Source organism: Culex quinquefasciatus, chromosome 2 (genome assembly GCF_015732765.1).
Source record: "Culex quinquefasciatus strain JHB chromosome 2, VPISU_Cqui_1.0_pri_paternal, whole genome shotgun sequence".
Classification (NCBI taxonomy): domain Eukaryota; kingdom Metazoa; phylum Arthropoda; class Insecta; order Diptera; family Culicidae; genus Culex; species Culex quinquefasciatus.
In genome coordinates this window covers 88,419,070-88,430,264 of record NC_051862.1, presented here as the reverse complement: position 1 = coordinate 88,430,264, position 11,195 = coordinate 88,419,070, and the positions used below count along the sequence as shown (strand labels likewise).

At 37.0% G+C, this 11,195-nt stretch overlaps 1 protein-coding gene across 5 annotated transcripts in view; it reads right to left on the bottom strand.

The window, feature by feature from the left end:
- Positions 1-1,912: 1,912 nt before the first annotated feature.
- LOC6048271 (protein mahjong) overlaps positions 1,913-11,195 on the bottom strand; it is a 32,275-nt gene continuing 22,992 nt past the window's right edge. For 2 of the 5 annotated variants that reach the window (XM_038251951.1, XM_038251952.1), the window contains exons 5-7: positions 8,747-9,037; positions 8,031-8,676; positions 1,913-2,599 (exon numbers count right to left, since the gene is read on the bottom strand). In XM_038251951.1, the coding sequence (XP_038107879.1) occupies positions 2,304-2,599; positions 8,031-8,676; positions 8,747-9,037 (1,233 nt within the window). In that variant the 3' untranslated portion in view covers positions 1,913-2,303. Of the gene's footprint in view, positions 2,600-7,741; positions 7,894-8,030; positions 8,677-8,746; positions 9,038-11,195 lie in introns of those variants that run through there. The other 3 variants (XM_038251953.1, XM_038251954.1, XM_038251955.1) reach the window with 2 other exon arrangements.

The window sequence follows — 11,195 nt, the reverse complement described above, 5'->3', positions numbered from 1 at the left end:
GATCGAGAAGATTGACAACCAGAGAGTTAGTTTCCTTTTAAATTTTGTGGATTTCTTTGTTTAGTTCCTAAAATCAATGTTCATTTATCATGTGATCAGTATTTTTAAATAATCATTTTTATCAATGATTTCAATAGAATTAAAGCTTTGCCTCTCATTTAATGCAAATGCTTTGAAGAAACAAAATCTTGATTTTTTTCTTATTTACTCCGAAAAATGATTGGATGTTAGATTAAATTTCAAGAGGTCTGCATAGGAAACCTATGACTCAAAGGTTGTTTTGAAAATTTACTATATATTTGACAGCCCAGACTCGATTATTCGAAGTTCGATTATCCGAAGGTTTGTGTGGGACTTCGGATAATCAAATCACCAACAAAACCTTTTTTTTTTCTTTTTTTTTCTTTTTCTTGTTTTAAACATCAAATTCGAGTTCTGCGACCCCATTTTAGTCAAATTTGAATAGTTGATTACCTATTAAATATTAAAATGCATTTTTTCAATAGTTCGTCACCGCCATATAGGCCGCCATCTTGGATTAAAAATTTCTAAATCACTTTAGCGTACAGTCATCCCACATATTCGGAACGGTTTCCAGATCGGCCAATGTTCAAAAAATCATAGCAAATCGATAATTGAACTTAATGATTCGCTTTTACCTTCATTTGAAACTTTTCTTGCGATCTTTCGAATGCTGTATCGAACATCTGCAAATTTTAACTTTTATATGAAGTTTTTGAAGAATTGCTTTGACCCTTGAAATCCACTAATTCGGAACACTTTTTTCTTACGAATGTAAACAAACTTTGGATCTCTCCAGCAGTATATCTTTATTACCAAATAATGACTTCACATACTGAAACCAATGAAACTCAAGCTCAGTGATGTTTTAAACATGGTTTGATAACTTTTTTTTTGTGAAAATATCAGTTAAATTCAGGTGTTCCACAATTGTGGGAGGCACAATAACATCCCACAATTATGAAACAGGCCATTTGGAGGCAGTGTTTTGCTGCTCTGCACAGAATAGTCTTGGAATGAAGTTTTTTGTTCAAAAAGTCCTACTTTTACTAGTAAAATAGCAAGATAATGTCCAAATGAAGGTTCTAAAAATAGTAAGGTCGACAGAAAAGCTACTTTTGGCATGCTATTGACAACAAATTATCATAAAAGTGTTCCGAATTTGTGGGTGTTCCGAATATGTGGGATGACTGTATTTTAGGGGTCATACTAATGCTCAACAATCAAAATTTAGACGTTTTTTTTTTTCTTGATTCGTTTATCTGAAATTTCGATTATTCGAAGTTTAATTTTTCCGAGGCCTTCGGATAATCGAGCCTGGGCTGTTGTGATAATGCAAATTAACCTATACTAAATTCCTTATAAAAAAGTTTATGAGAGTAAAAAAATGTCAAAACATGACTCAATAAATTTAGATCACGATTTAAAATATTTCCAACAAAAAAGCCTTTTACTCTCATAAAGATACGAAAAGAGAAAGGAACCTTAAAATTTATGTTAAATGCTCAAAACAAATTTATTGCAGTGAACAAGTCTATTTGACTCTCAATCAAATGGGCCTGCATGGTTTCAAAATGGACCTCGTAGGTACACATAGTTTTGATACCAAACGGAATCAGCTCATGAATTTAATTTGAGCTGAGACGTTATACTTACCTTATTTTACCCTGATGCTCTGCCCCGGATCGCATAAATGTCCCATATGCATTTTCGTCGTTTTTTAGTTAATGATGCAGTATTGTTCAAAATCGTGTGGGACAAACTTGCCTTGCATTTATCTCAGCTTGCTGTGAGACATTTATGCGAACATGGGCAGCTGCTGGTCTTGGACATTTAGAATTCTACGTTCTATTTATTTTTCGGATCAATAACACCAACCAGTCAAGCTTAAATACGATATAATTTATTCATTCATTTAAAAAAGAAAAACTATAAGAAATGTACAAAAACTTTTACTTCTCCAATAGGTACAAACTCGTTTTGGACTTCACTTAACCGGCAGTGGTCTTTGCTCGCTCGAGAAGGTAAAACAAGGGTTTTTTTCGCTGGTGCAATTTCGAAACAAAGAAATTCTGTGTTTGCTTTCTTCTAACCGTTTGCAGAGGGCAATTCTCTCTCTAAGAAAGTGGGTCGATACACGCAAAAAGGATTACCGACGTGTGCGGGTTGGACTCGAGCGCATGACACACAGCACATTTCAAACTTAAAGCTCTGCTTAGTGTTTAATTAGGGGGGAGGGGTTTGCTTCCGCTTATCTACACGACACTTACGGCACCTTCTTCTTACATCATTAGAAAGTCCTCCAGGTCGGAGGTCGTGGTCCACGAGGAGGCGTCATCCTCGTCGTCGTTATTGTTGGCCCCGCCGTCGCTCTCCTCGCCATCATTTTCCTCGTTCTCCTGATCGTCCCCGTCCTGGTCCTGGTCATCATCGTCGTCGTCGTCATCGTCGTCGCTGGACGAGCCGCTCGAACCTGGTTGGAAAATATCATCTTCATCATCATCGAGTACATTGATACGCATGCCCCGTCTCCGCCGGCGTCGCTGTCCGCCGTTCTCTCCGCGAGCGCCGTGAAACACTGGAATGGGCAGAATGGAATGGAATGGATGCGGAAAGATTCTTTGTGCAAACGAAACCACCCATCGAGGAGGTGATCCAGAGGGGTCCTAGTTTGATGTAATGGCAACAAAAAGAGAGAGAGAGAGCGAGAGAAAAAAGCCTAACACGCTCACAAAGCACACACGCACGTACGATCAAACGATAACTTTAAAAACCTTACTTAACCCACCTCAGTTATTCTTCAGATTTTGAGGTCCTAAACTGCCGTTGTACGCATTATTGTCCCGTGTCAGTTTTGGACGATTTTGACTTTATGACATTTTTAAAATACTTACTTTATGGCTGGACATCATTTTCATCTTCGTAAATATTACGATTCAGCATGAATTTTAATCGGAAAAATCGCTAAAAAATCACACTGCATCGATTTTCGACGCCTTGTCGCCAAGTCGACAAGTTGTCAAGTTGAGCTTCTGGCGCATATATTTTGTGGCTCGAGATATACTCTTTTGTATCGTTTATATCGTTTTCAATGTTTTCAATGCTTGCGACGCCAATGGCTTTCTACCTAAGGTCCTTGCGATTGAGTGTGTAGTGGTGCGGTTGTAAAAATAGCTATCTCTGATCCTCTCACTTTCGTAGAAGCTAAATGGCAAGCTTCCCTGCACCGTGCGTCATACGCGGTTCACTTGTACCTCGTTTTTGCTTTGCCCCTGCTTTGTTTGGTTTATGGGCTCGTACCGAAACTAGAAAACCAAAACCGCGGTGTGCGTCGTCACTGGCGCATGGGAAGCTGGCTATGCTCGCGTTTGTCATAAACGCTTGTTTGATTGAGAATTTGTACGATTAAAAATATTGTTTTGGTGAAAATTGCGTTTTCAATTTCTTTTGGAAAACACATCATTAATAATACCTTGCTTTCATCATCAGGTTTTTTGTATCAAGACGATGTTATGAATTGAAAGAAGTTAAATTCTTTAGTAAGAAAGGCTCTATCTCACCCCTGGTGGGATTAAATCGGGTTTTTAACATAATTTTTGCATCCATTAACCCCTCGATTTTTTCGGTTTGTTTTGATTTTTTGACGTTTGTCTGCTTTTTAACTGGGCTACGGCCCAGTTTTCGAGCGTCCAGTTAAAAAGCAGCCCTGTTAAACAACGCCCAGTTGCCGAACAACTACCAGGGTTGTTACGGGAAAGTCGAAAAAAATCCGCGCCAAATCCGCGCCGACCGAAACCTCAATCCGCGCGAAATCCGCGCCATATAAAAAAATTAAGACCAAAATTCAAGAAATGTTATTTCCAAAGAAAAAAACTAATACGGAAAGTATTAATAGAATACTGAAACTCGTTTTATGTTTGAAGAAATGAAAGCAAAAAATCCTTTTAAAAAATACCTCAAGATACTTCAAGAAAAGTGTCACAAAAAAATCTTCTTGCAAATCAGAGGGACACTACAATAATTATGATCAATATAAACAAAATAGAAAATTATGAACCAATATAAACAAAATTTAAAAATTCAATAAATGAATTTTAAATTCAAAATTTTAATATGATTAAATTTTAGATTTCGAAATTCTAAAAATTCAATATCTATGAATTTTAATACAGATTGTATTCCAAATTCCTCACTAAGATTTCATTCCGAAACAAATTTCATTTAAAATATTTTCTTCTAAAAATTTAAGAACTTAAGAATTTAAGAATTGAAGAATTGAAGAATTGAAGAATTGAAGAATTGAAGAATTGAAGAATTGAAGAATTGAAGAATTGAAGAATTTAAGAATTTAAGAATTTAAGAATTTAAGAATTTAAGAATTTAAGAATTTAAGAATTTAAGAATTGAAGAATTGAAGAATTGAAGAATTGAAGAATTGAAGAATTGAAGAATTTAAGAATTTAAGAATTTAAGAATTGAAGAATTTAAGAATTTAAGAATTTAAGAATTTAAGAATTTAAGAATTTAAGAATTTAAGAATTTAAGAATTTAAGAATTTAAGAATTTAAGAATTTAAGAATTTAAGAATTTAAGAATTTAAGAATTTAAGAATTTAAGAATTTAAGAATTTAAGAATTTAAGAATTTAAGAATTTAAGAATTTCGCAATTCGCAATTTTCAGTGTAAGAACGGGCCTTGACCGATCTTATGCACTAGGTTCCCGACGAACACGCACTGCCCTTACACCTACATCTCACCCTTGCTCTGAGTCAGTACGAGCAGCACGCTAGAACACGCTTTGAGTGTTCGTGCCAGGCATGCACACCTTCTTTTCCGGTTACGCATTTTAACTCGGCCGGGGGTGGTACATTACGTAGGGTTTGATGTAAGTATAAGCGCCGAACCATTTATAGTGTGCCTATCAACTTTCATTAAAGCAAAAACTGTTTTATTTTTAGTTTGAATTCAAAAACTAGTTGTTATTTTACTGTGTTTTGTTTTCTCCTGAAATCTTTCCTAGTGTTGAGTCGTGTTTTTATGTTGCTATTTCTTTTGTCGCGGTGTTTTGTTACAACTTTGGTCCTAAGCATTTTATAAAAGTTTTCAAAAGTACAATAGTAATATTTGTGTTAATTCTTTGATCACTCCAAAAATTGAGTAAGGGCTCGAACCTCATTTGTTTGAAGAAAAGGGTGAAGATTGAAAACAATGGACAGTGAAAGAAATATACTATTTGAAGAATCAATAGTAAAAGAAAGATAGTAATTTATGAAGTAGATAAATAAATTAACAATAATTAATAAATAGAGGTAACAAACAAGCTTAGATTGTATTGAGGGCAATTTATAGGGCAAATGAAAAATTATTCAAATAGATAAATAAAGAAAAGGCAGATGATAACAAAATTGACATCGCTGCCAAATTAAGGGAAAGCAGAAAGTATGTTACAGCAGCATCAATTGGTAAAATAGAGTGAAAAAGCGTTGAGAAATAAGAGAATCAAATGAGTAAAATCGAAATCAAATGGAGGATAGTAAACAGAAGCCGCGTTAGAAAATCAGTGAAACAAAATAAACAGAAGATAGGTGGTAGCTGAGAATGAAGAGAAGAGAAACCCCGTTGTGCGATGTTTCAGGTACATCCACAGCAGTTGACTCAACATACTGCGAATCAAAACAATACCGTCTACAATCACAAATTACTTCCCTTTCCCACATTGTCGCGCCCCTTTCTTTTAGCCGTCTCGACTTTGACTTTGGTCAAAGGTTTACGATCCGTTTCCACAGGCCACCAGCTAGGTCATCATGAAAACCAAGCCAACGTGGAGGTAAGAAAATAGGACACTTGCAAGGAACCAGAGCTATACTGTCTTGATCAAGTATGATCTAACAGGACTACGGACGTAGTCAGTGACGCTCCTTCCAGGATGTTCCTCGCCTGAGCGTCAACTGAAGAGGTATCATCAGCATCATTCGCACTTGGCCTGCAATTTAAGAATTTAAGAATTTAAGAATTTAAGAATTTTAGAATTTTAGAATTTTAGAATTTAAGAATTTAAGAATTTAAGAATTTAAGGATTTAAGAATTTAAGAATTTAAGAATTTAAGAATTTAAGAATTTAAGAATTTAAGAATTTAAGAATTTAAGAATTTAGGAATTTAAGAATCTAAGAATTTAAATTTTATTTGAAATTTTTGAGGTTTCCGTTTTATTTGTTTGCAAAATTGTTTTAAATTTAATATTTAAAAAATCTTCTTTTAGTTTTCAAAAAAATCTATTAATAAGAAATTGAAATTGCACTCAAGGGAAAAAACAAATTCTCGTAATTCTTGATAATATTTTTCTTATTAACTTCAAAGTAATTCAATCTATTTATCTATTTATTTATCAAAATTTCCATCCGCGCGAAATCCGCGCCTAAACAAAATTAGTCAACAAATCCGCGCCAAATCCGCGCTATCCGCGCGAAACGCGCCATCCGCGCGATCCGCGCCGTCCGTAACAACCCTGAACTACTGTACTCTCGTACTTCGAAATCATGTAACTGACGAGGGTTACTTGGTCCAAGCGGGTTTTAAAGGTCTTGAACCTGCAGATGTACTCGGAGAAAATGCGCCACCAGCTCAGCCTAACTGTAGAGCACCTCCCCGGCTTCCTCCTTCGAGGCACCACCATCTCGGGAGCCACTGCTTCCTTTACTGCTTCTTGCGGGTCAAGAGCGATCCTTCGGAACTGTGCCCGGCAGCAGAGCAAACTCCGTACTGGCGATTTCGGTTTCGACGCTTCGATTGATGGATTGATTGATAGTGCTTGCTATAATTTTCATAGCAGAAAGCTTTTTCAGCGTAGTGTATCCCTTGGGAAGACGATGATGTACGGAATTTCGTCCACGGTGGTTTGCTCGTTCTGCTTGATGGCACTCACTTCCAAAGCGTCCAGTCCCTTTTCCGCAACTTTTTGACTTGTTTCGGATCCACATCCGGGAGACCGCGGAGAACGACCCGCTGCGATCGTCCACTTCGTCGTTGGTAGGTGTAGAATTACACTTTGTACTGCTTGAAGTGCACTTGCAACTTGCAAAAGTCTTCGACAGAGAAGCTGGTTACCTTGGTTCCAAACCGTGTAATCAACGATGTTATCTTCACAAGCCTGCTTTTGTTTACTTGCCGACTGGCCCGGTGGTGGAACCACCGGGGCGTCTCCTCCTCCTACTGAACTGGCATTGTTGTTGATTTTGTTTTCCACTAGCGGGCTGAACTTGTTGTTGTTGAGCAGATTCTGCACCACTTTTCCTTGTACGACGACAGCTCCGGTGACCTCAGGGGACTTCTTCCGCTTCCGATTTCCGGAGATGAGATGAAAATCTTCCGTCTCGGAGGTCTCTTCCACCTTCGTCCGTCAAACAACTCGAGGCACGCAACGATGACCGTGACCCACTGAGAAATGTAACGACCCGATTACTCTGATGGTTGAGTAAAATCGGTCTTACAAAGGCCTATCGGGGCGCTAAATTTCTCAGCGGGGAGTGTCTTTCTCCAACTATACGATCTGAAACACACTTCAACAATTCTTCATTGATGACTCCTTTCGCACTTTTCTAGAAGACAACATTTCTTTTACAGTTCATTTAGCTCTTCAATTATTTCGCAATTCATATTTTCATTATAGTTAATCTATAATTTTGCATTTAAAAAAAAACAACAAATAAACCACCACCGAGTTAGAGCACTGGTTTTGAAATATATTACACTCTAAAGCATCGTAACAAAACGTTATCAGTTAGACCCGCTCTAACAATGATTGAAAAAATAAAAACTCATCAGTCTTCAAATAGTCTTAACATTTGTCGGAACATTCGCACGGCGGTTCGACCTACAAGCAAAAGAAAGAGAGAAGAAACTGTCGTCCGTCCAAAAGCAAAAAACAAACAGTCAATTACACACACATACAAACAGACACAATCACACGCAAGATGAATCATGAAAAGAAGCAGCTCTAGCCACACTCACCGACAGACTCCGTCTCCGACATCGAGTTGTCCTCGGAGTTTTCCATCTCTTCCTCCTCCTCCTCGGCGTCGTCCTCGGTGTTCTTCTTCCTGCCGACGCTGTAGATCCGCACCACCGACTCCTGCACCGAGTTGAACCCGCCCTGGTTCTCCACGATCGCAATCTGCGACCCGTACCCATTGATGGCCAGATCGTAAATGTTCCGCTTCACGTCCACCGTCGAAATGCTCGAGTAGTCGTACCCGTCCAGCACCTTGAAGCTCGACTCGAAGAACACATTGTCCGAGTGGGGTTCGGTTTCCACCTCCGGACAGATCCCGTAGATGACGTTCTGCTGGGAGAACTTGACCTGGCACTGGTCGAGCGCGGAAACCGTCCGCAGCAGGTGGAATGTCCGCAGGTCCCACACCTCCGTGTTGGACACGATCTCCAGTCCGTTCGGGTGGAACACGCCGGAAATGGTTTGGTTGAGTTTGTCAAACTTGTGAATCTCCTTGCCGGAGGACACGTCCCACAGGACGCCGTCCGACAGGATCAGCTCGTCCGACGGGCAGAACGTGGCCCGGTTCTTGGTGTACTGGTTGTAGATGTTCGGCACCAGCGACAGAATCTTCTGACCCGTGTTGATGTCGTAGATTGAGGCGACCTGCAAAGAACAAAAAACAATCGTCTTAGCATCCCAGCTCGGAAGGCACATCGTCGCCAAGCACACTCACCTCCCCGGTCGTCGCCAGCACCTTGTCCTGCCGCACGTTCGGAAACTCCATGTACTCCTCCTCGTCCCACTGCAGCTTCTGGGTGAAGCGTGCATTCTCAATGTTCCACAGCGCAGACATGGGGGATCGCCACGCACACGACGTCAGCAGCAGCCGCCCGTCCTTGCTGCACTTGATCGAGTTGACGTACGACTCGTGGCAGGAGTAGCTGAACTCCTCGTTGCTGTCGCTCAGGTTGAAGATCTTGACCTCGCCGCTGTGCGAGCCGGTTATCAGCTTGGTGGCGCAGGGCTACGAACGTGAAGATGAGAAATTGTGTTTAATTAGGGGTTTGCTTGGAGATTTGATTTTAGCGGCCTGGATTTCGTCATGTTCAGGGTTGCGAGAAAACTTGTTTTAATGATTGATGAGTAAAAATCGACGTATTTCCGTGAAAGAGACTTTTCTCTCCGAAAAGGAACGGCTGTTGGTCTATAGTGTTACACAGAGAGAACAGTCCTCAAAGAGGATTGAGGTTTTGCAGCGCGACTGTGTTTCAAATGTAGGTGGCGCCAAAATAAGGTTACTTGCCAAAAATCGTATTCCTTTCTGCTGGATTGAAGAACAAAATCGCTTATTTCTCATGATTACCTGCATCAATCTTAATGAAACTAGTTACAAAAGATGAGAAAAAAAAATTTGCTTTAAATCGATGAACATCAGTTTTTGGACGCGCAAAAATTTGTGAACTTTTTCTTTAAAAACATGTTTTGGAACACGAAAAAATGAGTTTAAACAGTTATATAGTTGATAACAGATGTGTTAACGTACAGTCAACAATTTTCATTGATTTTTGACAGACTTTCTTGTCAAATAGTCCAAATTACTATCTTTTTCTAAATTTCCAGTTTTCTCATAGAAAAATCAAACAAATATTTGAAAGTTGTACACCAAATTGTTGGAAATAATTTTTGTTATCCGAATCCGGCATAAGTTTAAAAAAATGTTGATTTTGAAGCTGAAAACACATTTTTTTTCAAAAAAACATAAGTTTACGCTATTTGTTCATAGGTGACGACATGTGCATTTTAGCTTTGCTGCAAATTCTCTATGTCGATCTGAGGAATTTTAAATATTGAATCTGGAGAATTGGAAAAATAAAAAAAGGTTTTTAAGGTTAATATGTTCAAAAAATCAAATAAACTAGAAAGTTTATAGAGGATTTGCAGCAAAGCTCAAAGACACATGTCGCCACCTATGAACAAATAGCGTAAACATATGATTTTTTGAAAAAATGTGTTTTTTCCTTCATAATCAACATTTTTATAAAACTTATGCAGGATTCGGTTGAGAAAAATTATTTCCAACAATTTGGTGTATAACTTTCCAACATTTGTTTGATTTTTTATGAGAAAACTGTATATTTAGAAAAAGATAGTAATTTGGACTGTTTGGCAAGAAAGTCTGTCAAAAATCAATGAAAATTGTTGGATATATGTCACCACATCTGTTATCAACTATATAACTGTTTATTTCATTTATATATACGGGGAAACTCATTTTTTCGTGTTCCAAAACATGTTTTTAATAGAAAAAGTTCACGAATTTTTGCGCGCCAAAAAATTGATGTTCATTATTTTAAAGCAAAATTTTTTCTCGTCTTTTGCAACCAGTTTCATTAAGATTGATGCAGGGAATCATGAGAAATAAGCGATTTTGTTCTTCAATTCGGCAGAAAGAAATACGATTTTTGGCAAGTAACCTCATTTTGGCGACACCTACATTTGAACACAGTCGCGCTGCAAAACCTCAATAAATAATATAAAAAATCTAAAATTTAGATATTTTGGAAATTTTCTAATTTTGAGATCCAAAAATTAGACAGTTCAAAAATTTATAACTGGTTGTTTTTATAAATTGAAAATTTGGGAGCTCAAAAATCATAGAATATTTAAAAAAAAACTCAAAAAACACACAAATTAAAATATGAAAAATTCTAATAATTTTAGCTTTGAAATTTTAAAGTAAATTCAAATATTCAAAAAAATCCAACAATTAGAAAACATTAACATTGATTTTAATAATATTCGAAAATACAAAAAAATAGAAACAAAAAAACCAAAAAAAAATTTTAAATATTTTTTTTAAGTTTAAATTTAAAATGAACAAAATCATCAAAATGAAAAAAAACAGAAAAATAATAGAATTTTAAATATTTTAATGATTTTTTTTTAGGTTTTGATTTTTTGAATCCTCATTTTTTTTCTAATTTTATATATTTTGGAAATGTTTTTACTCATAAACTTACCAATCATGATTTTTTTTAAACTTTTGAACTATTTAGAATTAACCTTGACTTAAATTTTGTAAATTTATATTTTTTGAGGTTTCCAGAGTTCAAAAATTTAAAGACCAAAAAAAAGTCAAAATTTAAAAAATGGAGGTTTTTAAGTTTCAAAGATCCAAAAAT